Here is a 25932-nt window from a genome sequence, read left to right as displayed (position 1 = left end):
GCAAACTGGGCTGTCACTGTGCCGTCCTGCCACCAGTTAAACGTGGAGCTGCAATTCCAGAAGATGCCACTGCAAGTGCAATCTTTTGTTGTTACCGAAATTTTGCTAAGGGCAAGTTGATTAAAAAAGTCTTTCCTGTTCCACCTGGAGCATTTAGGAAGACAATCACACTTTTGGTGGTTGCAGTGAAACTTAAAATTTGGTTGTAGGCGTTTCTTTCATCTGGTACCAACAGTGGCTCATTGTGAGAGACAAAAGCTGTGAGTTCATCAATGTTTTAGTTTGTCTGTCTGAAAATCTCCCTGCACACATTTGTTTAGCTTCCTGATTTCTTGCGGGAGTAGGCAATAGTGATAAGTGAGTATACTCGTTGCTCGGGTGTCCTTTGGGTATTTTGGCGTGCTCGGAGAATTAGTTTGTGTCGACGCAGCTGCATGATTTGCGGTTGCTGGACAGCTTGAATACATGTGAGGAACGCCTGTTTGTTAGAGAATCCTCACATGTATTCAGGCTGTCCAGCAACCGCAAATCATGCAGCTGCGTCGACACAAACTAAATCTCCGAGCACGCCAAAATACTCCCGAGGACACCTGAGCAACGAGTATACTCGCTTATCACTAGTAGGCAAGCCAAGCAGGTATAATGCTTTTCCAGACATTTCTATGCAGTGGTCCTCAAGGAGAATTAAGGTTTTGTCGAAAATGTATTCAGTGAAGTTGATAAGTTGCTGAGGATTTCCCTTTTTAACCTGCATGAGGATGTCCTCACTGAGATCAATTTTGAACTTTGTCCAAATATCAAGGGGATTTGAAATGTTACAGGTTGTTAGAATAGCAAAGAGGTGTCTTAGTCGCTTTGGGGTTTGTGTGGCTACTGCGGCACTGAGAGTCATGTTCCAGTGCGTCTTTTTCCAGAAGTCCTCGTCTTTGGCAAGCTTCCCTGAATGTTTCACAAACATGGCCTCCGACAGTCTTCAAGTCAGAAAATGATGTTGAACCCTTGACAACATAAAGAAACATGCGCAGGTAGAAGAATTCTGCATATGACGGATGAATAGTCTAGACGTGACCAAGAGTATCATTTGCTTTGACCCCTGGATGGCTTTCAACATCAAGCCCATTTCTTCTGTTCCAGTGTTTTTCTGGATGCGTTCCAAGTGTATTTCTTTGGTAGATCACAGTAGAGTATTGTTTATGCAAATGTATCTTGTTGACAAAGTTCAAAAAATGCCAAGAGGGTGGTCTTATGTGGTGCTTGAAACTGCCAGATCAGGTTTGCCAGGTCAAAGTAAATCCTCTGTCCATGGTCCAAGTGAACACTGAGATGCTTAACTGGTGGGTAGCGCTCATGAATGGAGAACCCTAGTATTTTCCAAACAGCTTCATTGCTGCTGATGTACCTGCCCATCTGGAATGCCTCTACTTCATCAATAGGTCCATTTTTCTGGACTTCAAACACTGCTTGATCACTCCCTTTGTAGACATATTTGCATATGTACTTGATTGATTTCACAGAGTGGCAAGATTCGACATTGATGTGGGCCTGGAAATTTTTTGATAGCAGAGGATTTTAAGGCACCACCAACTTGTCAATTTCTATTTCTTGGGGTGATGATTCAACCCACATTTTGAGCTTTACTATGAAACCACCGTCCCCTCGTTTTCTTCATTGGTAGACTGGATATCCATCTTGCCCAGTTTGTGTTTCTTGGACCAGGTTTCGTGGGTAATTCTTTGAACACCTGCCATCAACCATGCAGGAAGAATTTTTGTTGAGGTTCCCACAGGGACCATGGTTCATGTTCTTTGTGATTATGTCAAACAGCAACGGGTCATTCACAGGGTCTGGCAATTCTGCACTGATGATATTGTCAATTTCAGTGGGTTGTATTTTTTGTTTCAGCCAGATCAAGATATGGGCATGGGGAAGGCCTCTTTTTTACCATTCAACTGAAGACATCCAGCACTGTGTCTCACCAAAAACATGTGCTTTTGTAATCAGATGAATCATTTTTGCAAGTTTTCTTTTGAAAACTCGTGCAATGTCATGGCGATTGCCTCCCAATTAGGATTGCAAGTAAAGGTAATGAAAATATCTGGACGTCCAAGTCATTGCATCCTGCGTGTTTTCTACATGTGTCATGGGCTTCCAGTGAAAGTTGATGGAAGTATTACCACTTTACCCAAGTCGTTTGGATCGGCATAATTTGCCATAGCATCTCTAAGGCTAGTTTCACATTAGCGCTTTTGAGCGCATCGACGGCCTGCGCACGGCCGCCGCTAAGCCCCGCCCCCTGCCGCGCCTCCGCCGGTAGCTCCGCATGCACCTTTTTGACGGTGCGCCGAGCGCAACCAAACTACAGCAGGTTGCGTTTGCCTGCTGCAGTTTGGTTGCGCTCGGCGCACTGTCAAAAAGGTGCATGCACCGCCAAACGCATACTGCGCACGGCCTGCGCCCCCAGTGATAAAGATAGGGGACGCAGGACGCATGCAGCGTCATGCGCCGGTAGGCGGAGCTACCAGCAGAGGCGCGGCAGGGGGCGGGGCTTAGCGGCTGCCGTGCGCAGGCCGTCGCTGCGCTCAAAAGCGCTAATGTGAAACTAGCCTAAGGAGAATGTATTCCTCGGCTCTTTGCTTCTTTTGATTTAGTCGGATATACAGAAGACGGTCACTTTAGTGATGAGCGAGTATACTCGTTGTTCGGGTGTTCTCCGAGTATTTGGAGATTTAGTTTCTGTTGACGTAGCTGCATGATTTGCAGCTACTTGTCAGCCAGAATACATGTGAAGAATGCCTGTTTGTTAGGGAATCCCCACACATTCAGGCTGTCAAGTAGCCGCAAATCATGCAGCTGCGGCGACAGAAACTAAATCTCCGAGCACATCCAAATACTCAGATCACCCGAACATGCTCGGGAAAACCCAAGCAATGAGCATACTCGCTCATCACTAGTTCACTTTCAATTTTTGCATACATGTAAACGATAAATTGGTGAGGATGTGATTTTCCTCACCAACTCTTGTCATTATCCTATAGGCATAGTCCATGGCTGACACTTTTTCCCCTGAAGGGTTGCCTGTTGTAGGATTTGTATTTCGAAGTGATAGTCATCCTGTCCCTGCCAAAAGATAATTGGATATTGCAGTGCATCATGTGACCTGTGAGTTTCTGTCACCCATTGCAAACCATTGTTCCTTTTCAATGTCACGGCTGTGAAACTCATTACCCACAATCAAAATAGCTACCTCATCAAATGTGGGGGCATTGAAACGCCGCTGATGGTCACCTTGTGGTGTTTTGTCAACTCTGATTACAACTTTGTAATGGTCACTTGGCATGCATTCAAGTGCAGTCTTGAAAAGTTTAACATATGGATTGTTTAAGTGAAGGAACTGCTAAAAGTTGGTGACAATATCAAGGGGAGTGTTTGTAATTAAAGAGCTTCTTTGCTGAGCCTCTGCTTCTACATTTCCCATGAAGTAGAGTTGAAGAAATTGAGGTTCTTTTCCTTGTAGTGGAAGCAGTGAGCCAATTGAGTGGTAAATCCATCCTTGAACTTTGAATGTGGGCATTAATCCAGTTGAAAAAACTTCTCTTTTGCACCAAATGATGTCATTTGGAAGCAGGAGTTGTACTTCCTGATGTTGTCCAAGAAATGGTTTGATATTGCAGTGGTGTCTGTCATCAGAGACTTCAGGGGATCTGGTGGTGAGAGGAGAGGAAGCAATTGTATTTTGCCATTTACACAGCATAAATTTGGCGGTTCATCTTTCTAAATAATAATAATAATCTTTATTTATATAGCGCCAACATATTCCGCAGCGCTTTACAGTTTAACAGTTTCAAAACACAAGTCATAAGTAACAACGTTAACAATACAATAATTAAAGCAAAATAAGACGAAATAAGCCGCCCCTGCTCGTGAGAGCTTACAATCTACAATGAGGTGGGGGAGATACAGAGTACAGGTGTGTATTTACAATGGTGTATTTACAATGAAGGTCCAGCCATCTTGCGGGAGTGAAGGATGGATGGAGATAGTGAATGGGCTACGCACGCACACTTACACATGGAATGATTTTGATTAGTGAATGTGATCAAGGCATTGCAGTACATGCAGACCACAACCATTTTTCCTACGTTAATTATTGAATTATCTTGATAGTTGATGTCTGAGTGGTTGTATTTCAAATTTCCAACTTTTTCCTGTGTCCTGGGGGAAGCAGTTGCGATTCTCATGTCTGGAAGTCTTGCTTTTCTCCGCTGAGACGTTTCAGTGGACCTTGATGAAGCAGCTCTTGTTCTTTTGTCTGCAAGTCTTGCTTCTCTCTGCTGAGAGGTTTCAGTTGCCCTTGAGGAATCAGTTCTTATTCTGAGGTGTTTGGGTCTCCGCCCGTGTGCGCGCTAACAACGTGGGCCGTGTGGACGGGGCTTTGCGTGTGGAGTGAGTGTGGCTATGCGGAGTCGGTGGGGCAATGTGTAGTGGGTGTGGCTTGATACATACACACACATACATACACTCAGCTTTATATGACTGTGTGTCATGTCCATGGATCTGTGTACATATGTGTATGTGATGCAGATATATTCAGTACATCCATGTATTCACATATGGTCGAATGTGGCATTTCATCTCCATTATAAGTGTGATGGAGCTGAAGTGCCACATGTGGACATATAGGTGAATAAATATAGTAAAGTAATCCTGATACATGGTGGCCAATCTGTGTACCGCATGTATCAGGCACCAGCTGTATGATCCCAGCCAGATATGTCTGACTCTGACATTGCAACATTTTAGAGAAAAACATACTTTATTAGCAGTCGGGATCAGAGCGGTGCTGTAGACTAGTAAGACAGACGAGTTCCCAACCACTTCTCTCCGCCTGCGGCTGAGACTGACAGGTCTCTGCCTATACGAACACTTAGGCAGCGCCTGTCAGTCACTGCCATGGGTGGTGAGAAGTGGTTGGGAACCCACCTGTCTAACTAATCTACAGCACCGCTCCGCCCCCAGCTACTCTTTCTGAAATGTCGCAGTGTCAGAGTCAGACATTCCTGGCTAGTGCTTGATACATGTGGCCCATATTTCATAAACTGTTAAAGGGATTGTCCAAAATAATAAAGGCACTGCACAACAGAACTCATGCACGTGCTCTAAAGAGATTGTCGGGGCAGAAGGTCCTAATGAAGCTGGATTGTGTACAAATAACAATATAAATCCTCCTCACCTGCTGTCACCCTCCAGGATCCAGCGCAGATTGATCTCTGTTCTGCACCAGAAGCTATGATGTCACTGTTCTACCAGACACCGGACCACTGCAGCATGTGATAGGCTGTGCATCACAAGCGGCAGCACTTGTGTGTCTGGTAGAACGGTGACAGCTGGTGCAGACCACAGACTGGCCTGCGATCGATCCGGGACGGGGACAGGTGAATATAATTTATTTTGTTATTTGTACAGAATCTGTCCCCCAGGTAATGAGCACCTTTTGTCCGGACAGCCTTGTTAATAAACTCGTAAATGCTCATCTTTTTAGCTCCTGCCATCTCTAGTATGGCATGCCCTGATGCTTCTATTGCTGCAGATCACTGGCTCATGGGCTCATGCTGAGTACCACTGACAAGCTGTAAAAAGTGCGTAGCCATCTGCAGCCCATGTAGATAGAAGCATCGGACACATAGCATTGGAGTTGACACCAGCTAAAATCCGACACAGGGCACTGGAGCTGCTGCCAGCTAGAATAGGACAGACGGCATTGGAGCTGACTAGTGTTGAGCGAGTATACTCGTTGCTCGGGCGTCCTCCGAGTATTTTTGCGTACTCGGAGATTTAGTTTTCGTTGTGTTATCTGCATGATTTGCGACTTGTAGACAGGCTGAATACATGTGGGAATTCCCTAACAAACAGGCATTCCCCTCATGTATTCAGCCTGTCTAGCAGCCGCGGCGACAAAAACTAAATCTCCGAGCACGCCAAACTACTCAGAGGACACCAGAGCATGCTCGGGAAAACCCGAGCAACGAGTATACTCGCTCATCACTAGAGCTGACGCCAGCTAGAAATGGACACATGGTACTGAAGCTACTGCCAGCTAGACTGCAGCAGCATGAGTATCTGAAAAAAAACAGACCGATGCCTCAGGGTTTTATATAAAACCAAAACCATTAGAAAAAAGAAACCCTAAAAAATAACTAATATATTAAAAGTACCAAAAAAACAAAATTATCTAAAAAAGGGGAAAGGTAGAGGGTCTAATTGTTAGGACTGTCAGCAACAAAGAAATAATCGAAATGATCCGTATTATATGATACTCTCTTTATACACCACTGTAGGGAGGTTGAACTGACGGACAGATCTGCCTGTAGTAAGAGGCACAGGCGTAGCGCAGTGCAGAGGTGTATCCGGGGGGGGGCAGCTGGGGCATTTGCCCTGGGCGCAGCCGACAGAGGGGCGCCATCGGGCCTCCTGATGCGGCGGTCCAGGGAGGAGGCTCCCAGTCGGCGGCATTCTGCCGCCCCCACACAGATTCTCCCGTTTTCTGAGCGGGCTGTCAAACTGACAGCTGGCTCAGAGAAAGTGCTGCGCGTCGGTCAGTGACTCGGTGTACAAGCGTCTTCAGGTGTCAGACGCTAGTACACGTGACTCACTTGTTGCTGTAAACTCTGCCGGGCGCCAGCACTTCTGCATGAATGAAGCGCCAGCAGCGTGATCAGGTCACATGATCACACTGCTGACGTCAAACGCCGGCTCTTCACAGGCGAAGACACAGGGCACAGGCAGCGTTGCGGTTGGTGGTAAGTGCTCCAGCTCCAGACGGGGTAATGGAGCTGAAGACACCGAAGATCAAAGGTGGAAATGTAAGGACATGCTCTGGGGGCTAGGAAGGGATGGTTGGGGTCGGGGACGCTATATGGAGTGCATGGGTGGATGGGTGCAGACAGATGCATGTGGTGTAGAAACATATGGGGAGAAGGGGACAGAAATCTGAGGACATTATAGGGGGATACTTTATATGTGGGGTTATTTGGAGTGAGGATGAGGGGGTACTTTATGTATGGGGAGATTTGGAGTGGAGATGAGGGGGTACTTTATGTGTGGGGAGATTGGGAGTGGAGATGAGGGGGTATTTTATGTGTGGGGGGATTTTGAGTGGGGATGAGGGGGTACTTTAAGGATGTGGTTAATTTGGCGTGGGGATGGGGGATACTTAATGTGTGTGGGGGGATTTGGAGTGGGGATTAGGGGGTAATTTATGTGTGGGGGATTTGGAGACCGGATGAGGGGGTACTTTTTGTGTGGGGGGATTTGGAGTGGGGATGGGGGATTTAATGTGTGGGGAGATTTGAGGACACAACGAATAGTATGTATGTATGAGGGCATGTATGAGGAAACAGTATGGGGGATGGGTGCAGACAGTGTGGGGAGCGAAAGGGTAAATGTATGTGGACAGAGTTAGTAGCGATGGGAAAAATGTATGGGGAGTGAGGGTGATGGGATATGTGTGCAGGCACAGTATGGGGAGTCAGGGGTATGTGTGAGCAGACAGTATAGAGCAGTGATGGCGAACCTTTCTGAGACCGAGTGCCCAAACTGCAACCTAAAACCCAATTATTTATGACGAAGTGCCAACACATGTCAAATGCCTCATCATTGTCCCCTTCATGTAGAAATATGCCCCATCATGATCCCCTTCATGCAGAAATATGCCCCATCATGATCCCCTTCATGTAGAAATTGCCCATTCCACCACCTCCATCATTTCCTCCACCCCATCACCGTCCCTCTCCCCATCACTCCCATCACTGGCCCTCTCCCCATCACTGGCCCTCTCATCAATGGCCCCCTCCCCATCGGCCATCTCCCCATCACTGACAAACACACACACCACAGCGGCCACACTCACCGCCACACTCACCGCCACACAAACACACACCACAGCGGCCACACTCGCCAAACACACACACACCAGCAGCCACACACACACACACACACACACACACACACACACACACACACCAGCGGCCACACTCACCTCTCCGCGCACCGTGTGAGAAGCAGGAAGTGCAGCTCCGGATCAGTGAGGCGAGGCCGCGTGCCAGCTGAGAGGGCTCTGCGTGCCCTCTCTGGCATGCGTGCCATAGGTTCGCCATCACTGGTATAGAGAGTGAGGGGGTAAATATATGAGGAGACAGTATGGTGAACAGGTGGATGTTAGAGGAGACAGTATGAGGAGGGAGGAGAATAGTATTGCAGACATTTTTATTTAGGAGCATTATAATAACACTTCTATCTTTAAGGGCATCGTGTGGAGATTTGCTGCAGAAGACCGGAGAAGATGAACGTCTACAGAGACAGCTGTGGATGAGAAAACTCATCATGGGGTCAGGACAAGAAGAAGAAAAGAACGACTCCAGAGACGACGTCATCTATAAGGTACCTGGATGTAAATATTATTTGTGATACTGACTAATTCTCATGTTTTTATTTGTTAGGAGCATTACAGGGGTTCTCCAGGTTTGTGCTGAGTCTGCAGTCATTGCTTGTGACTGCAGACTTCTGAATTCTCACACTGCGCACTGAACGCTGTCAGGATTCTCTCGTGCCAGTAATTTACATACATGCGGTCACATGATGACTAGACATGCATGGCTTCACTCAATGAAAATGAACCGAGCGAGGCTGTGCACGTCTAGTCGGAATGTGGCCAGAAGTATATAACATCACATACATGTGCTGATATATGACCGTGTACTCTTGCCACCGGTACGGGAGAATCCTAAAAGTGTGTAGTGTATTCGTTGTGAGAATTCAGAAGCTGCAATGTCAGGATTCAGCTCTGCAGGTTCCAGTAGTCATCACATGGACACTTCACTCATATGAGATTTTCATACTTATGGTCCTGTGACAACGAGCTTCTTTTCTTCCTGCTTCTCAGTTTTTCACTGAACATTAGGAAGAGCAGCTCGTAGGTACAGGACTAAGTGTGCAAAGTGTGTGTGTGTGTGTGTGTGTGTGTGTGTGTGTGTGTGTGTGTGTGTGTGTGTGTGTGGCGCGCCGGACCGAATTCTTGCCCTGGGTGCCAGAAAGCCTAGATACACCTCTGGCGCAGTGTAGGTACAAAAGCGCTGAGATAAAGAGAAAGGGGTGCCGTGTTGTAGTTTGACCATTAGTGGGGAGTGTAGGAGTTTGACTGTGTAACTGCCATTGCTCAAAGAAACTGTCAGGTGATAGTGGGCGGAGCTGCCAGGACTGACAGTATAAGAGGTTGAGGGAAGGTTCAGGAAAGTCCAGTCAGCCAGGGATGCTCACTTGTAGGAAGGTTCTGTTGTAGAGAGAGACGGTAGAAAGGCTCCACAGAGTAAATGACAGCTGAGACGGTCACGGGGGGGGGCCCAAAGGACAGTAGCCGCAGACGTAGATGGTCTGAGGGTACCAAGCGGACGGCGTACTTGGAATGGTGAAGTGATGTGGTGGATGGGCCTAGGGCAGGCACAGTGAGAAGAGCCACAAAGGACGCCATGACGATGTAAGAAGTGAAGGTACCCGGGTCTGTGAATAAAAGAAGTGTGAAATTCCTGTGGTGAATTGCGGTGGTCGTCAGTGAGGTGGCCAATAAAGACGGACCTGTTGAATACAACCCCTGTCTCAGTCTCGTGTCTGTCGGCGGCAAGAAGTGGGTCACCCCCCATCAGCTATTAATACACTCTCTCCCCTATCCTACACCACTAGGAGATATCTGGGTCATAGAATTTTTATTGATATCTATAAACTGACTTTGTGTAGAGCCTTATCAATGTGTTGGTTCAACAAGGCTAATTTGAGAACACATATGGATCAAATATGTATTTGCACTAACTGCACTTTATATGTCTAGGTGTTTGGTGGTGGCTTTTGACAGGGATTCCTGTGGAGGGTCATTTAGGGTCAGCCGACATGGAGCGGGGGTGCAATATCGCTTCCCAGGGTGCCAACCTCCGCTGTCAGGAAGGGATGTTATATAGGGTAAAGGCCCTTTTACATTTAGCGATGCACCAGCGATCCGATGAGCGATCCGACCCGGTCAGGATCACTGGTGCATCGCTAAATGATCGCTAGTGAGCTTTCACACAGAAAGATCTCACAGCGATGCAGCAGCGACGCAGCGCACGATACTCACCTTTCACACACAGCGATCCTGGCGTCCTCCCGCCCGCCTCCACGCGTCGCTCGTCATCACAGCAGGAAGCCCCAGCAGGAAGCTGACGACGAGAAATGGAGGCGGACATTCTCGCGCGATCAGCGATGGACAGCGGGGGAGCCGGTCGTTGGTAAGTATCACACATAGCGATATCGCTAGCAATATCGCTATAACGTCACAAAACCGGTGACGTTTTAGCGATATTGCTAGCGATATCGCTTAGTGTAAAACCCCCTTTAGGCACCATCTATCATCCCTAGCCCATTCCTTATTGTTTGGTATATTTTGGTGTCTAAATTTTTGACACCATTTGATGTGATTATCTATTTATCAGATTTTTTTCTGTGTTGTTGACAGTCCTAACAATTAGACCCTCTACCTTTCCCCTTTTTTAGAAAATTTACATAATAAAAGTTATTTTTTAGGGTTTCTTTTTTCTAATAGTTTTAGCAACATAGTATCACAAGAAGTGGTTGCTCTTACCCATATCTGTCCTGTGGTACACACACTGCCCCAATGAACGTTTTGCGAGGGCTTCCTCAGAAAGCAAAGCCCAGCCTACTTTGTGCTTTCCTCGCCTGCTCCTGACGTCGAGTGGCTTCCTTATTTCTCAACAGGATCATTTGCTTCATGCAGAGGCATTGTAGATGCATATCCCAGAGGACAGCCACCCGCTTCACTGTGATTTCCCTAGTTGACAGTATGACCAACTGTTTTGTCTCTGGTACCCAGTTAACACAACATGCTTCTACCGCCTTTCTAAAGGCCTCATGCACATCCTCACTGGCACACGCTTCTCGCATGTCTTCGGGTACCTCCATAACGCACTTGAAAACTGAAGTCTCACCATCTTGGCAATACTGTTGGGACCTACTCATCCTGAACGTCAGCGCAGTTTTCCAAGACATCGACGTCCCTTGTATTGTTGATTTCTATGGATTCTGCCACACTAGGGTGTGGCCCGTCTTAATTGTCTGTGGCCGAATTGGATCTCTGGCAGAGATTTTACGTGCACGGAGAAAAGAATACACAAGACAAGGTGTATCATGTCAATATGATTCTTCTCTATCTTTAATCCAAGGTGTACAGTTTTTATAACAGAAATCTCATTGTGTTACATCATGGGTGCATTTCCAAATTACTGTTTACCCCAAATAGTAAATTAGTATTGATCTCGTGGGATCTCATATGTTCCCATATCGCTACATAATCATTATGTACATAATTATCGTCTTCTAGCCCGATCCACCCTAGTCCACCCAGTATTACATGAAGCCTAGTTGGGTTATACAATACAGAAACAATTCTCAGAAAATCAGAAGTATCTTAAAGTTACATGATCCCAATATTCAGCAAAGCGTCTATATAGTGGTACAGTTTTGATTCTTGTATATATTCATATGCCATATATTTTCCCCTTAACAGTATGGCCAACTGCGTGGCACTTCCCCTGCTGGTTTTCTTCTTCCGTGGAGGCCCCTTCTTTGGTCAGCCTCTCCAGCTCACTCTCTTTCATGGTGATCAGACCGGGACAGCGCGACAGTTCGATTTCCCGATCATCCATGTATTACTGGAGCTGGGCATTAGCCTCCTTCTCTATCTTGAGCTCTCGGAGAACTTTATCCCGCTCCTCTGCCAGAGAGACGCTCATCCGCTCTCCGGAGAAGCTCCTGCTGATGCTTCTCTTGGGCCTCTCTGAGCACCTCCATATCTTTCAATATGGCCTTGTTCTCAGTTTGACACGTTAATAGGTGACCTCTGATCTCAGAAACTTCCTTCTCCAGCTCATCCACTCTGTGCTCAGCTGCTTGTCTTAGGACCCGTTCTCATTCAATATGCTCTTTTACAGTTTCTTTAAGCATCTCTATTGCGTGAGCCTGCTCTCTTTTTGCCAACACGTGTCGCGCCATAATTTGATTATATTTTCAGATGGGCCATCTTGCCCACCCATACTCTGCCTCTTCAGATCACCACTTGTTCCTGCATCTGCCTCTATGGTCTCTGCGGGTCTACTACAGGTCTGTTTTAAGCCCATCACTAACTCCCTCTGTGCTGGGGTTTGTCAGAGATAAAGTGACCTCCTTATCAAGGACAATGACCCGATCTGCATGTGACCCTATCTATTCCTCATCATTCTTCTGTGTGAGGGTGTAGCCTGTCCCGCCTTTCCGTGGCCCCTGCGACAAGAGGAAGATCTGCCATTTTTACTCGGCTCCACCTTACTGCACTCTTTCCTTTGCGTTCGAGTCACAGTCTGAATTGGAGTCACCCCCACACACCCTGTCATCCAGGAACAGCAAGTCCCCACTTAAACAGGTGTCGTACCCCTTTCCTAGAGCTACCCCGTTTCCCACGGTCACAAGTTTGGTCAACCCAGCTTTGTCCCCGAGTTGGTCAGACCCACACTTTCTTCCGGTCACCCCGAACTGTGGACTATAGCCTTTAGGTGGCCCTACTTCCTCCTCCTTATACATCCTATTAACAGGAACCCCCCACAGCCTCCTGCTGTAGTGGAGCTTCCATACAACCGTTCTGTCTCTCCTCTGAGCAACCCCACACTACATCAACTTCCCGTAGATCTTCAAAGAACACAAAGTCCCGGACCCTCTCAAAGGGATACAATAAGTTTGGTGTTATTCCGCCATCTTAACACTCAACATTTTTGGACATATCAATCATCACTGTGTCCACAGTATAGTCCACAGTGACCCCATGGATGCAGCGAACATTGACCTTTTTCTTGGTCAGGCAGAGAACGAGAGGAGTTCCCGTCAGAGTCACCTGACTCTTTGAGTCCAGTCATCCAGAGACTCCTTCCCAATGTAACATCACGGTACATACATGCGGCCTGTCATTAAACGGGAAGTCTATGCCGCACTCGGAATAAGTATATCACAAACACCGCTGTTTCCCAGACATGTCCACTGAGGTAACTGATGCCGCCCCTTTTGAAAGCTCCGCCCCTTTTTGGGCCACTATCCCCTTTTGTGACTCCTCCCCTTTCGGGATTTCCTCACCACCTTTGCACAGCAGTCTACCTGCCCCAATAGTACCACAGTACACTTAGGTCTTTCTGGGCTTGTACTGGCCCTTTAAGAGTTTGTGTGACCTGGTTCACACTGTCCTCTTACGATACCTCACCAGCTCCTGCTGGTACTGCCACAGCTTCTGTTGCAGCCACAAACAACCGACATCTCCGGATGCCGATCACCAGCCGCTGCTGCTGCAACTGCAGCTCCTGCTGCTGCAGAACCTCTTGCTGCAAGGCTCCTCTCTGCAAGGCTCTGCACGTCAGACTTCGTGGACCCGCTGATCCACAGCAAAACTTCATAACCCCACTGAGTTACCGCCAGTAGTTTTCAGTCTTCATGGCCCCGCTGAACCACAGCAAGCTGACTTGAAGGCCAAAAAAAAAAAAAATTGTGACCCCCGTCGAGCCACAGCAATCACCTCCACACGTGCTTAGTGGACCGTTGCCCGCAGTCTAGCACCAATTGTAATGTTCCACACTATGAGTGGACGGGGAGTACTCATTTTGCTGGTCGTTGAGGCATGCGCTGGGACACTCAGGGTTAAAAAACAAGTCCAATGGGTTTATTAGTAAGCAGCATAAACACAGTCTCTTTCCGACCCCGGTCAGCATAACATAGATCCCTGTCCGTTACCTGTTGGTGTTGGCCACACAGGTTCCCGGATGCCTCTTATCCTCAGAGGTATCCCACAAATGTCTCTCACTGACCCCGGTCAGTATCACTCACGGTTATCAGACCGTCCACTCCGGAGGTATGTCACAGGCCTCCTTCCTCTGGCTCAGACTATCCAGCATTGCCACATGTGCCAAACACACAGGCTCCATTAGGTAGCCTTAACCACTCCCAGATACCTATCACATGGCTAGTCAGGTGATCGTGATATCACCACAGGTCCTCAAACACACAATCAAATACAAGCTTCATCTTGGGTATTCAGACACACACCCCTTGGGTGGATATGTAGGTGACTAGACCTACCCATCTCTCCAAGTCACCTGGAAGCCTCCCAATGTATACTAAACCCTCAGCAGTAGATCTGCTGAGCAAAACACGCCCAGGATTCCATCACAGGGCCACCCACCTCTGCTATACATACTGCCCATCAATCACATGACCAGTTGACATGCCACAACACTTACATACACACAGCTCTGCTACATATGCATGTTTACATACACAGCTCTGCTACATATCCACACATCTCTGCTACATATTCACATTTACATACACACAGTTCTGCTACCTATCCTTATTTACATACACAGCTCTATTACATACACAGTTCTACTACTACTATAAATGCACATTTGCATACACGTACACTGTATATAGATTGCCTCATTTTGCAGTTCCTTCCAGGTCATGGGATTGATTACATGATCTAAAAGATCCTTTAGCTAGTCGGGTGCAAGGTTCTTCAGCTGCTCACTCAGGACCTGCATCCTATGTGTAGAGCCCGGTATCTTCCTCTTCTGCTCTACACCAATCAGTTAGATAAGAATTAGGCTGGAGAAGAGAGAGCAGTTCTCTCAGTGATGAAGAAGGACACTGTCTCAGCGTTCTCCTCTGTCACAGGAAGCTGCCTCTAGTCTATAAGACACACTCACTTATTCGCAAGATTGTTTCTTACTAAAAGTGTGTCTTATAGTATAAAGAAACAGTAAGTTCTAAAGTAATTTCCCAATTTAATTATATGACTGTCTATTCTAGTTTGCACAATTTGTCAATAGCATATATAGTTTCTCACCGTCTGACTTATTTTTGATAATCCACAAAATACGATTTTCCAGTAATTTATTTTTCACACTCTAGGTATGATGATGACTTCTCTCTGTGTGGGATTTTTGACGTTTAACTCCTTCACCCCGAAGCCTGTTTTCACCTTCCTGACTAGGCTAATTTTTGCAATTCTGACCACTGTTATTTTATAAGGTAATAACTCCAGAACGCTTAAATGGATCCCACTGATTCTGAGACTGTTTTTTGTGACATATTGTACTTCCTTGAAGAAACCTGTGGCCATCTTGCGGCAAGGGGTCACCATTGAGACCATCGGCACAATGTGATCGCATCGCTTTGTGCTGATGGGAGCAGACAGGGAGCTCACTGGCTTCCTGTTGATGTTCAATACGACTGAAGGTGGAGACAGTGATTGGGCGCAGGGCTCGTGCAATGAAACAACATCACATGAGCATAGGGAACACGAGAGCTGACACAGCTGGAACGGCGCTGGCACAGAAGGGGAGTATAAGTGTTTTTATTTTAACAAAGCCAAGCTTGAGTAATGACAAAGGGTTGCCCTGGAAATGGACAACCCCTTTAAGAAAATATAATTTTTGGTTAAAACATTTCCAACATTCTGGACATGAAAAACGGCTTCTCCCCTGTGTGAGATCTTTGGTGTATAACAGCATCTGATTTCTGGCTAAAACATTTCCCACATTCTGAACATGAAAAAGGCTTCTCCCCTGTGTGAGTTCTCTGATGTCTGATAAAACTCGATTTCTGGTTAAAACATTTCCCACAATCTGAACATGAAAAAGGCTTCTCCCCTGTGTGAATTCTCTGGTGTCTGATAAAATTTGATTTCTGGTTAAAACATTTCCCACATTCTGAACACAAAAAAGGCTTCTCCCCTGTGTGGGTACTTTGGAGACTATCAAAATGCACTTTCTGGTTAAAACATTTTCCACTTTCTGAACATGAAAAAGGGTTCTCTTCTGTATGACTTCTCTGATGTTTAATAAGAGCTGATTTCTGTGTAAAACATTTCCCACATTCTAAACATGAAAATGGCTTCTCCCCTGTGTGGGTTCTTTGGTGCTTAACCAAATCTGATTTCTGGTTAAAACATTTCCCACATTCTGAGCATGAAAAAGGCTTCTCTCCTGTGTGAATTCTCTGGTGCTTAACAAAATCTGGTTTATGGCTAAAATATTTCCCACACTCTGAACATGAGAAAGGCTTCTCCCCTGTGTGAATTCTCTGGTGTTCAACAAGAGACGATTCACGATTAAAGCATTTTCCACATTCTGAGCATGAAAAAGGCTTCTCCCCTGTGTGGATTCTCTGGTGCCTATCAAGATGCGCTTTCCGGCTAAAACATTTAACACATTCTGAACATGAAAAAGGCTTCTCCCCAGTATGAGTTCTCTGGTGCTTAACCAAATCTGGTTTCTGTGTAAAACATTTCCCACATTCTGAACATGAAAAAGGCTTCTCCCCTGTGTGGGTTCTCTGATGCATAACAATATCTGATTTACGGCTAAAACACTTCCCACATTCTGAACATGAAAAAGGTTTCTCCCCTGTGTGTGTTCTCTGGTGCTTAACAAAACCTGATTTATGGCTAAAAGATTTTCCACATTCTGAACATGAAAAAGGCTTTTCCCCTGTGTGGGTTCTTTGGTGCATAACAACATCTGACTTCTGGCTAAAACATCTCCCACATTCAGAACATGAAAATGGCTTCTCACCTGTGTGAATTCTCTCATGCCTAACAAGATCTGATTTCTGTTTAAAACATTTCTCACACTTGTAACAAGAAAATCCATTCTCTATGTGAATTTTTTTATGCTTAAGAAAAGACTTTTCAGGGGGAAAATGATTTCCATTTTCTGAATGTGAAAATGACTTTTTTGCTTTAAGAGCAATTCGTTTTTTAATTTGTATTTTGTGACTTTGATTTTCCTTAGTAGTCGGTAATGAATCAGAAGACAGGACCTGTTTCAAAGGATCTGATGATTGATCTTTGCTGTGAATGGATGATGGTATATCTGGAGTAATGGCAGTCACTTCAATTGTATTCTGTGGAATATCAAGATCATCTGATTTAGAAATTGAAGATGTCAGCTGTCCCTCTGATCTCCTGGTACAGTCATCTGCCAAGAATAAAACCAATTATTTTTTAATAAAATATCATTGAATTTTATATTTTGGAACATTTACTACTTAAACTGTCTGTAGAAATGGCAAATTATGTAAAAATATTGAATTGACAGTCTAATAGAAAACCTAATTAGATGAACCAGTAGAGCATGGTGTTCAACTGTTTGACCATTCCGCCTCCCAAATATGGAATAAAAAGCCACCAAACAATGTTATGTAGGAAAAAAAATAATACCACTAAAAGCTTCTTCTTGCAAAAAAACAAGTCGCAACTCAGGTCCATCATCTGTCAATGGAAGAACAGAGGTTTCCACATTATTAGTGGCTCAAAGGATCTTGAAAAACAAAATGGCTTCCATTAACTAATCTAGCGCGATTCACTCTATCAAACTCAAATCTCCTCCTCGCTTCTGAGCCTTGCAGTGTGACCAAACCATCAACATATTTGGTATTACTACAGTGCAAAGAACCCACTTAGTTTACGCTATGTGTGTGACTCTTGGAGCACAATCTGGGCACTGTCATGCTTGGCAGAGGCGAGCTTCCTGGAGTGGACCCTATGGGTCGTGGTACTGAACTCCCCCTAGGTGTGCTAACCAGATGAAACCGACCCCTATACAGGGATCATTAGGGGCAGGCCCAGACAGCCGTACCAAGAGGGCGGCTCTTAGGGAGGTAAAATGCCAAAAAAGGAAAAGTAATACAGGGCTGGGGCACTGATGGGACAAAGAGGAGGAATCCCACAGAACGCAGACAGACTAAGACAGGAGAAGGGTGGAAGCCCGGGAACGAGGTACAGAGCCAGAGGGAACAACGGAGGCAGGAGACCCCCTGAGAGAGATGGAGAGGATGGGAGCTGTAGGAAACACTGGGAGAGAAAGGGGACCACCACAAGGAGGCACACACACAGAGAGGAACCTAGTAACTAGAGAACAGGTAGCCACGGGAAAGATGGAGGAACTGGGAAGCTAGGTAAAAGGAGGCCTAAGTACAGTATTAAGCAATACACAATCAGGCACCTCCACTAAGGGAGGGCAGCCTGATATATCTGTCAGTGTGTCCCCATTGGCCAGATGGAGCTTCCGGGTCAGGGCACCGCCGTGGAAAAGGATGCAGGCGCGAGACCCGAAGCTCCGCTGCCGGCCGCAAGGCCAACAACATAGGAGAAGCCGGCCACAATCCCCGCCCAGCAGCACATTGAGACCCAGGAGCGAGGAGGTAAGCTGCGGGGGACCGCGGAGAGATGGCCCCAACAGTCACTATGTGTTGGGTAATAAAATGTCCCTGTCCCTGCCATGCGCTGCTTACAAGCATAAAACAGCTGCTGGCAAGGGAGCAGGATGCTGCGAGGGAGCACCAGTATGGTAAGTGTATTTTTTTTTTTATAATGGGGCCATGGTACCAGGATGGGGGCCAATCTTAAGGATGGGGCCATGCATACCAAGACCGGGGTTGGGGGGCAATCATACCAAAATGCTATTAAAAGAAATTAATATTCAGTGCTCTCCACGCCCGTGGAAGGCACTGAATATTCATTTCTCTTTAGCAGCGGGCACAACAGTTAGCCGCAGCCGATGGCGCCAGCTTCCTGTGACCCAGAGCTCCGCCGATGTTGCTCCTCCGCCTCCCCACCACAGCCTTAGTCGGTATATCCAGACTATAAGATGCACCCCCCATTTTCCTCCACATTTTTTGAGGAAAAAGGTGCGTCTTATAGTCCGAAAAATACGGTAACTAGTGGCAAATCCTCTTTGGAGTAATAAAGTATGGGGCTTGGTGGCTCTTCGCAATGTAAATTTAAGGTTTCCGGATGTTCCATGAAGCCTGTTTTGCCCTTGTCCAAGATGGAGTCTGGTACTTCGCCCTGTCCTTGAACTTCCTGTCTGTCCTGTATTTAAATCCAGGTCGAGAGATACTCCTTGTCTGAGTATTTTGTTTGCTGTTGGCTTCTTAGCTTCCTCCTGGCTTGTTTCTGGAGTTCCTGCTGCTGCTCGTTACTCAGTGCTCTGCCTCATCACTTCCAGCTGCCTTCAGTTCTCTGTGCTGCTTCCTGATCCTGGCTAGGGTTACCTATTGTCCAGACTTCTAAGTGAGGAGCTATACATTTCTGGGACTGCTGTGGTCTGTAAGAATCTCTGACATTATTACTTCTTGGACTGTGTCTGTGCGGGCTGCGGTGCTGGACTTGAACGGGACTTTTCAGCCCAAAAGGTACACTAGAGACCTTCTCCTTGTTATACTCCACCAGTGTATTTCTGGAATTCCATGAAAAGTGTCGGCTCCTCTGTCTGCATATTTCTCGACTTCTACTTATAAGTGCCAGTCGCACTCTTGCTTCATATTACTGCTGGACTTGTTTGTATTAGTGGTCGCGCCCCGCTATTATGTTTGCTGGACATTTCCGTTTTGTGCTGGGCACTTCATTGTAATTGCAGGAAAATCTCAATCTCTGTTAGTATATGTTGTACTTCTTGCTTTGTTTAAATACAGTTTATTTGTCTCAACTTTGGTCTCAGTTTAATTTTATCCCACGCAATCAGATTCCATAGTACCTACATAATCGTTACACTAAACTAACAAAAGGGCCAATATTTTTTGTCAGCAGCACAGAAGGGAGAGAAGGTAGATTCATCCAATAAGATATCAGGGTTCTAGGAAGCCAACTGTAATGCTGACACAATGCAGTATCATGCAACCTTCACCAGGGGATGCTGGTGAGATAATAAAGGTTGCACTCACAGCGTAGCACCACAGTGCAGCAGCGCATGTGCCACTAGGTGGTGATAGAGTGGTCAGACAAGCCGGGTCAGTAACAGACAGGAAACGCAGTACCAGAGGAATCAGCAATACACGTGGTCAAATACAAGCCAGAGAAGTCGGAGCCAGTCATTAGCAGAAAAGCCAGAGACAGGGAAAGAAAAACAAGAAACAAACCCCAGCCTGGATCATGACACCAACAGCATAATTTCCCTCTGCTTTATCTTACAGGCCCATCATAATATTTTTCATCAAGTGATTTTCTAACTTGTCAGCACATTCTTCGTACGCTGTCAATTGGCTTTTTAGTTTACAGATCTATGCAGGTAACGGTCAGCGTCTTCTAATCCCAGGGGGTAGGTGGATCCTCCAGGTTGTAAGTTACATAGAAAAGGGCTTTCAATGATCAAAGTCATTTGAACAGTTTTTGATGGAGGAGAACGTTGTGGTCTAGAGGCAAAATGGTGATCACCGATTGTGATACAACCGGACTACACAACCGATAAAGCAACCACAGCCGGTGACTGAGAAGAATCTGTGACTTCTCTGCATTTAGTGGTTACTACTCACCTGGGTAGTCATATGTAGGAATCTCCTCTTTACACCACTCATTTCCCAACACACGTATCTCTGTAGTATTAAAATGGGTCAGATCTTCACCCTGAAACAGAACGAGAAGTCACGTCTCTGATCATCTCTAATCCTGCCATCTCCACCATTCTTATTACACAAGTATAAAACATACAGTCATGGCTGACAGTGTTGGCACTCTTGAAATTGTTGCAGAAAATGAAGTATTTCTTCCAGAAAATTATTTGACAGAATTTCACACAAAACCTTAAAAATGGGCAGGACAAAACAGTTGACATCTTTCTAAAATAGCGGGTAAATTACTTTGTTTCAAGTATGTAATGCTCGTTTAAACTTACTCTTGGCAAGTAACAGGTGTGGGCAATATGAAAAATAACACCTGAAACCAGATAACATGGGGAGAAGTTGACTTAATCTTTGCACTGTGTGTCTTTGCATGCCACACTAAGCATGGAGAACTGAGGAAGAGAACTGTGTGAGGACTTGAGAATCAAAATTGTTGAAAAATATCTACAATCTAAAAGCTACAAGTCCATCTGTAGAGAATTTGATGTTCCTTTGTCCACAGTGTGCCACATCATTAAGAAGTTAACAACACATGGAGCTGTAGCTAATCTCCTTGGATGTGGTCGGCAGAGAAAAATTGATGAAAGGTTGCAATGCACGATAGTCCGGATGGTGGATAATCTGCCACAATCAAGTTCCAAAATAATTCAAGCTGTTCTGCAGGCTCAAGGTGCATCAGCGCAAACTATCCTTCAACATTTTAATCAAATTAAACATTATGGCAGGAGACACAGGACCCCACTGCTGACACAAAAAAGTTAGATTGCAGTTTGCCAAAGTGTACGTGAGTAAGCTGAAATCTTTCTGGGAAAGAGTCTTGTGAACAGACGAGATCAAGGTAGACCTTTTAGGAAAGTACATCATTCTACGGTTTACCAAAAAGGAAATAAGGCCTGCAAAGAAAAGAAAACAGTACCTACAGTCAAATATGATGGAGGTTCAAAGATAATTTGGGGGTCACTGGCACTGAATTTTTTGACTGTGAGCAAGCCATCATGAAAAGTGAAGATTACCAAATGATTTTGGATTGCGATGTAGTGCCCAGTGTCTAAAAGCTGGGTTTGCATCCTAGGTCATTTTTCAGCATGGCAATAACCCCAAACATACTTCAAGAAGTCCTAAGAAATAGATGGAAACAAGGCCTTTGAGAGTTCTGAAGTAGCCAGCAATGAGTCCGGGTCTAAATAGCACTGAACAACTGTGGAGAGATCTTAAAATTGCTCTTCAAACATGAGAGACCTGTAGCAGGTTGCAACAGAAGAGTGGTCCAAAACTCTAGTTGAGAACTGTAAGAAGCTTGTTGATAGTTATAGGAAGCGATTGACTGCAGTTATTTATTCCAAAGGGTGTACAAACAAATATTAAGTTGACAGGGCAAATAGTTTTGCCCAGCCCATTTTTGGGGGTTTTGTGAGAAATTATGTAAAATTTGCCATTTTTTCAGTTTTTTGTGTGGTTACAATACACACCAATGAAATAATAGTGTATATCAAAACATGTGTAATTGCAATAATTTTCTGGGAGAAATACTTCACTTTCTGGAACAATTTCAACGATGCCAACAGTTTCGGCCATCACTTTATAGTACTGATGGATAAAACAAGACTGAGCACAAGACCTTCACAGCCGTTTACATATCATAGCTCTTTCAACTTCAACTCAAAAACATTTCTTGGATCCTTACATTACTAAACCAAGAATCTGCAAAAACCCTAGTCCGTGCTCTCAACATCTCCTGCCTTGACTACATCAACATCCTGCTCTGTGGCTCCCCCTCTAACACTCTCGAACCCCTCCAATCTATTCTAAACTCTGCTGCCCGACAAATCCTGTCCTCCCCGCTATTCCCTGGCCTCTCCCCTCTGTCAATCTCTGCACTGGCTCCCCATTACCCAAAGACTCCAGTTTGAAACCCTAACCATGAAATACAAAGCCCTCCACAGCCTGTGTCCTCCATACATCTGTGGCCTCGTCTCCCGGTACTTACCTGCATGCAACCTTCGATCCTCACAAGATCTCCTTCTATACTCCCCTCTTATCTCCTCTTCCCACAATCGCATACAAGATTTCTCCAGCGCATCACCCCTACTCTGGAACTCTCTACCCCAACATATCAGACTCTCTCCTACCGTGAAAACCTTCAAAAAGAACCTGAAGACCTACCTCTTCTGACAAGCCTGCAACCTGCAGTAACCAGTCGACCAAACCGCTGCATGACCAGCTCTACCCTCTCCTACTGTACTGTATCCTCACCCATGCCTTGTAGATTGTGAGCTGTCACGGGCAGGGTCCTCTCTCCTACTGTACCAGTCGTGAATTATATTGTTTAAGGTTACTGTACTTGTTTTTATTATGTATACCCCTCCTCTTATGTAGAGTGCAATGGAATAAATGGGGCTATAATAATAAATAATAATAATAATAATAATAATAATAATAAGAGACATTTCATGACACCTTGTCTCAATCTACCTGATGATCATGAGGGACACTGTGATCTTCTTGTTTACAGTCCTGTGGAAGAAGAGGACGGGGACATCTCTCTGGTGTTGTCCTCTTACTGGATAGATCTGGAGGAAACACATACAGGGACTGAATTCATTCTTTACATACAGATAATTATAGGCCATGTGTATTTCGTCCTGTCTATTACCTGGTGATGTGAGGGGCTGGGGAACCTCCATCATGACGTCCTTGTACAGATCTTTGTTTCCTTCTAAATACTCCCACTCCTCCATGGAGAAATAGACAGCGACATCCTGACACCTTATAGGAACCTGACATATATAATGATACCGTCATCCCCCCGATCCCTTCATAGCATTACTGTATAATGTCCCAGCATTCCCAGCAGTGTCACCTCTCCAGTCAGCAGCTCAATCATCTTGTAGGTGAGTTCTAGGATCTTCTGGTCGTCAATATCCTCAAGTATCATGGGGTGAGGTGTAGGCCTTGTGATTGGGCTCAGGGGTCTTCCCCATCCCTCAGACACAGGGTCCTGACAGCGCTCACTAGAGGTCTTCTTCACTACTGTGTAACCCTGGTTATGAAGAGACACATTAATAAATCTCACTACAGACATTTCCAGAGTCCTCACCTCTCCAGTTCTGTCCATCTGTTATTCCCATAGATAAGAATGATGTAATGTGACGTCATCAGAATCTCTCACCTCTCCAGTAAGCCGGAAGAGGATCTCTAGGGTGAGGTGTAATATCCTCTCCGCCATCTTGTCTCTGTCCATATCCATCCTTGATGGGTAAATCAGGAAAATTCTGTTATATAGAAGATCTTCACTGAGAGGATCCGATATTGTAGAGACCTGAATGAGAAGAAGATGAGCCGATGTAACATCATAAAAATCCTGTGTAATAATACAATTACTGGAGATAATAAGGGAAACATATGAGGAAAGTTATAATATTTGTAATAAATGTTCTCTCTTTCAATATACATATATGATTGCATATATGACATTTATGGTACTAGAGTAAGAAACTTTATGCAGCTGATATATTGTGAACGCTAGATATGCGTGTATCTCTTGGTGGTGGTAGCTGGTTTTTCTTGTCTAATGGATTCATCCCTTTTATGTACTGGTAACTAGATAAATAATGCTGATGGTCAAGCAAACGATTACGATGTGCACAATTTTGTAAACATTGTATTGTACGTGCCTTATTCCTTCAACTATTTAAACGCAAAGAATCTGTATTGAGGGAGACAGATGATTGCGCTGACACCTGGTGCAGCCGTCATTCTCTCTCCATGCCGGCGTGATCAATAAAGATCTAATCATCTGACATATTCAGGTCTGGACGATTTCTAATTGGAAGACTAAAACTCCTCTGAGTTGGTGCATTGATCGGAAATCCAACATCTTTCCCTCACCGGAGAGAACTGTAAACTGTACACGGGGGAATTCTGAAACTCTAAGTAAGTCATCCGTCTTAAAATTAGGCATCAACAGAGGCATTATCAGTTATCCCGGACTGAGGGGAAGTGACAGATTCCATATTGTCCAAGAATCTCCGGTAATCGTCTAGATCTGAATACAGGTAAGAACATTTAATAATTTTCATTATATTCGGTAACCTTGTTAATCCAGTATTAATGTTATTCTAGGAATTGATTTGGGGACTGTGATTGTGAACATTTGCAATTGGGGTTTGTAGGCTCCTGTAAGTTGAAAGTTGTTCACATGCAATTGGGGTTGTAAAACTCCTGTAAGTTGCGAAGCTCCATAGTGATTGGGGTTTGTCAGTTCTTTTAAGATATTCTGTAGAATGGGTACAAAGCCAGTTTTAGAAGGCTTGTGGAAAAAAAAACTCTGTGCACACGTTAAAACGTATCAAGATGGGAGAGTCCAGGGCGACTCTCGGGGATTTAGGAATCCGCAGGATCAACCTAAAATAGAATCCAATAGAAGATTAATTTTTGCCGGTATTCTGTTTTGCCTTCTTTACTTTGTTGAATGTTGTTTCCTGGTAAATGTGCTGTTTTGTCGGTCTTTTAAAATTATAGAGATAAAACGCCATAAATATATGTTTTATGTTACATATGAGGCTCCTTGAATGATCTCTTGAGTGAATGGATAAGGATTCAAATATAAAATCCTGAGCGTATAAGGGAGTCCCGTTAGGTGTGGTTGACAGTCATGGGTGGACTGGAAACAAATCATAGGTTGTTATAGTATCCCCATATAGAGAGTAATCCACGTCGTATTGTTATATGTGTTTTTCTATTAATAACACAGAGTGACTGAACCCTCCTCGTTTAAAAAGTGGAGACAAAGTCAGAATTGTGGTGGTTAAATGAGACCTTGCCACGATCACCGAGGAGTTAGTACAGACCACACCGGTGGTGCTCTGAATACCTGATTTTAAGAACAGGAACGTCTCTGGAAATAGAGGCAATGTCATTAGACTTTATCTTAGAACTTCAGGTCTAGGAGTACGAGGGAACTTTATTCTCTTGTTTTATACGTAATTTCTTGTCTGACAATAGATGTGTCTGTGTATGTGTGTATGTCAGTCCCTAACTGTGAAAATTGTTGTATATCGTGTGTTTGTACTGTTACATATTCTCACAAGGACTTTTGATTAGTGTATCTCTCATATCAGTGACCACATTTACCATCACGACCCCATTCCTTGGGCAACCTATCTTGTTTATTACACTGTGTTGTCACACTCGCCCCTTACAGGCCTTCATTGGACAGAGGTGGCAGGATATAGAGAAACAAGCTGGTGAATAACTAGGACATAGTGTAATCAGTGAGGATTATTTAGATCCTGGATATTAGTAATGGTAAATTAATTGTTGCTATTGGTTTTTTATCTTCTTGTTGACATGTGAATTCTACTGATATTTGTCAGACTTCTTACAAGTGGGTAGAAACCCATTGTGCTCCAGGATTTA

The 25932-nt window shown here is 45.0% G+C and overlaps 2 protein-coding genes across 2 annotated transcripts in view; one reads left to right on the top strand and one right to left on the bottom strand.

Annotated features, from left to right (window-relative positions):
- The window catches only part of LOC141047236 (uncharacterized), a 351306-nt gene that overhangs the window by 224927 nt on the left and 100447 nt on the right, over window positions 1-25932 (top strand). The window lies entirely within an intron of this gene.
- Window positions 1-25932, bottom strand: part of LOC141047224 (uncharacterized) — a 96528-nt gene that overhangs the window by 59299 nt on the left and 11297 nt on the right. The window contains exons 2-7 of the mRNA XM_073542180.1: window positions 23684-23833; window positions 23375-23554; window positions 23168-23291; window positions 22987-23084; window positions 20428-20518; window positions 15639-17093 (exon numbers count right to left, since the gene is read on the bottom strand). Coding sequence (XP_073398281.1) covers window positions 15639-17093; window positions 20428-20518; window positions 22987-23084; window positions 23168-23291; window positions 23375-23554; window positions 23684-23833 — 2098 coding nt within the window. The remainder of the gene's footprint in view (window positions 1-15638; window positions 17094-20427; window positions 20519-22986; window positions 23085-23167; window positions 23292-23374; window positions 23555-23683; window positions 23834-25932) is intronic.

Source organism: Dendrobates tinctorius, unplaced genomic scaffold (genome assembly GCF_039654945.1).
Source record: "Dendrobates tinctorius isolate UK_male_01 unplaced genomic scaffold, ASM3965494v1 ptg000126l, whole genome shotgun sequence".
NCBI lineage: Eukaryota > Metazoa > Chordata > Amphibia > Anura > Dendrobatidae > Dendrobates > Dendrobates tinctorius.
Note: the sequence above shows the minus strand (reverse complement) of the source record. Positions and strands in the feature narration are given on the sequence as shown.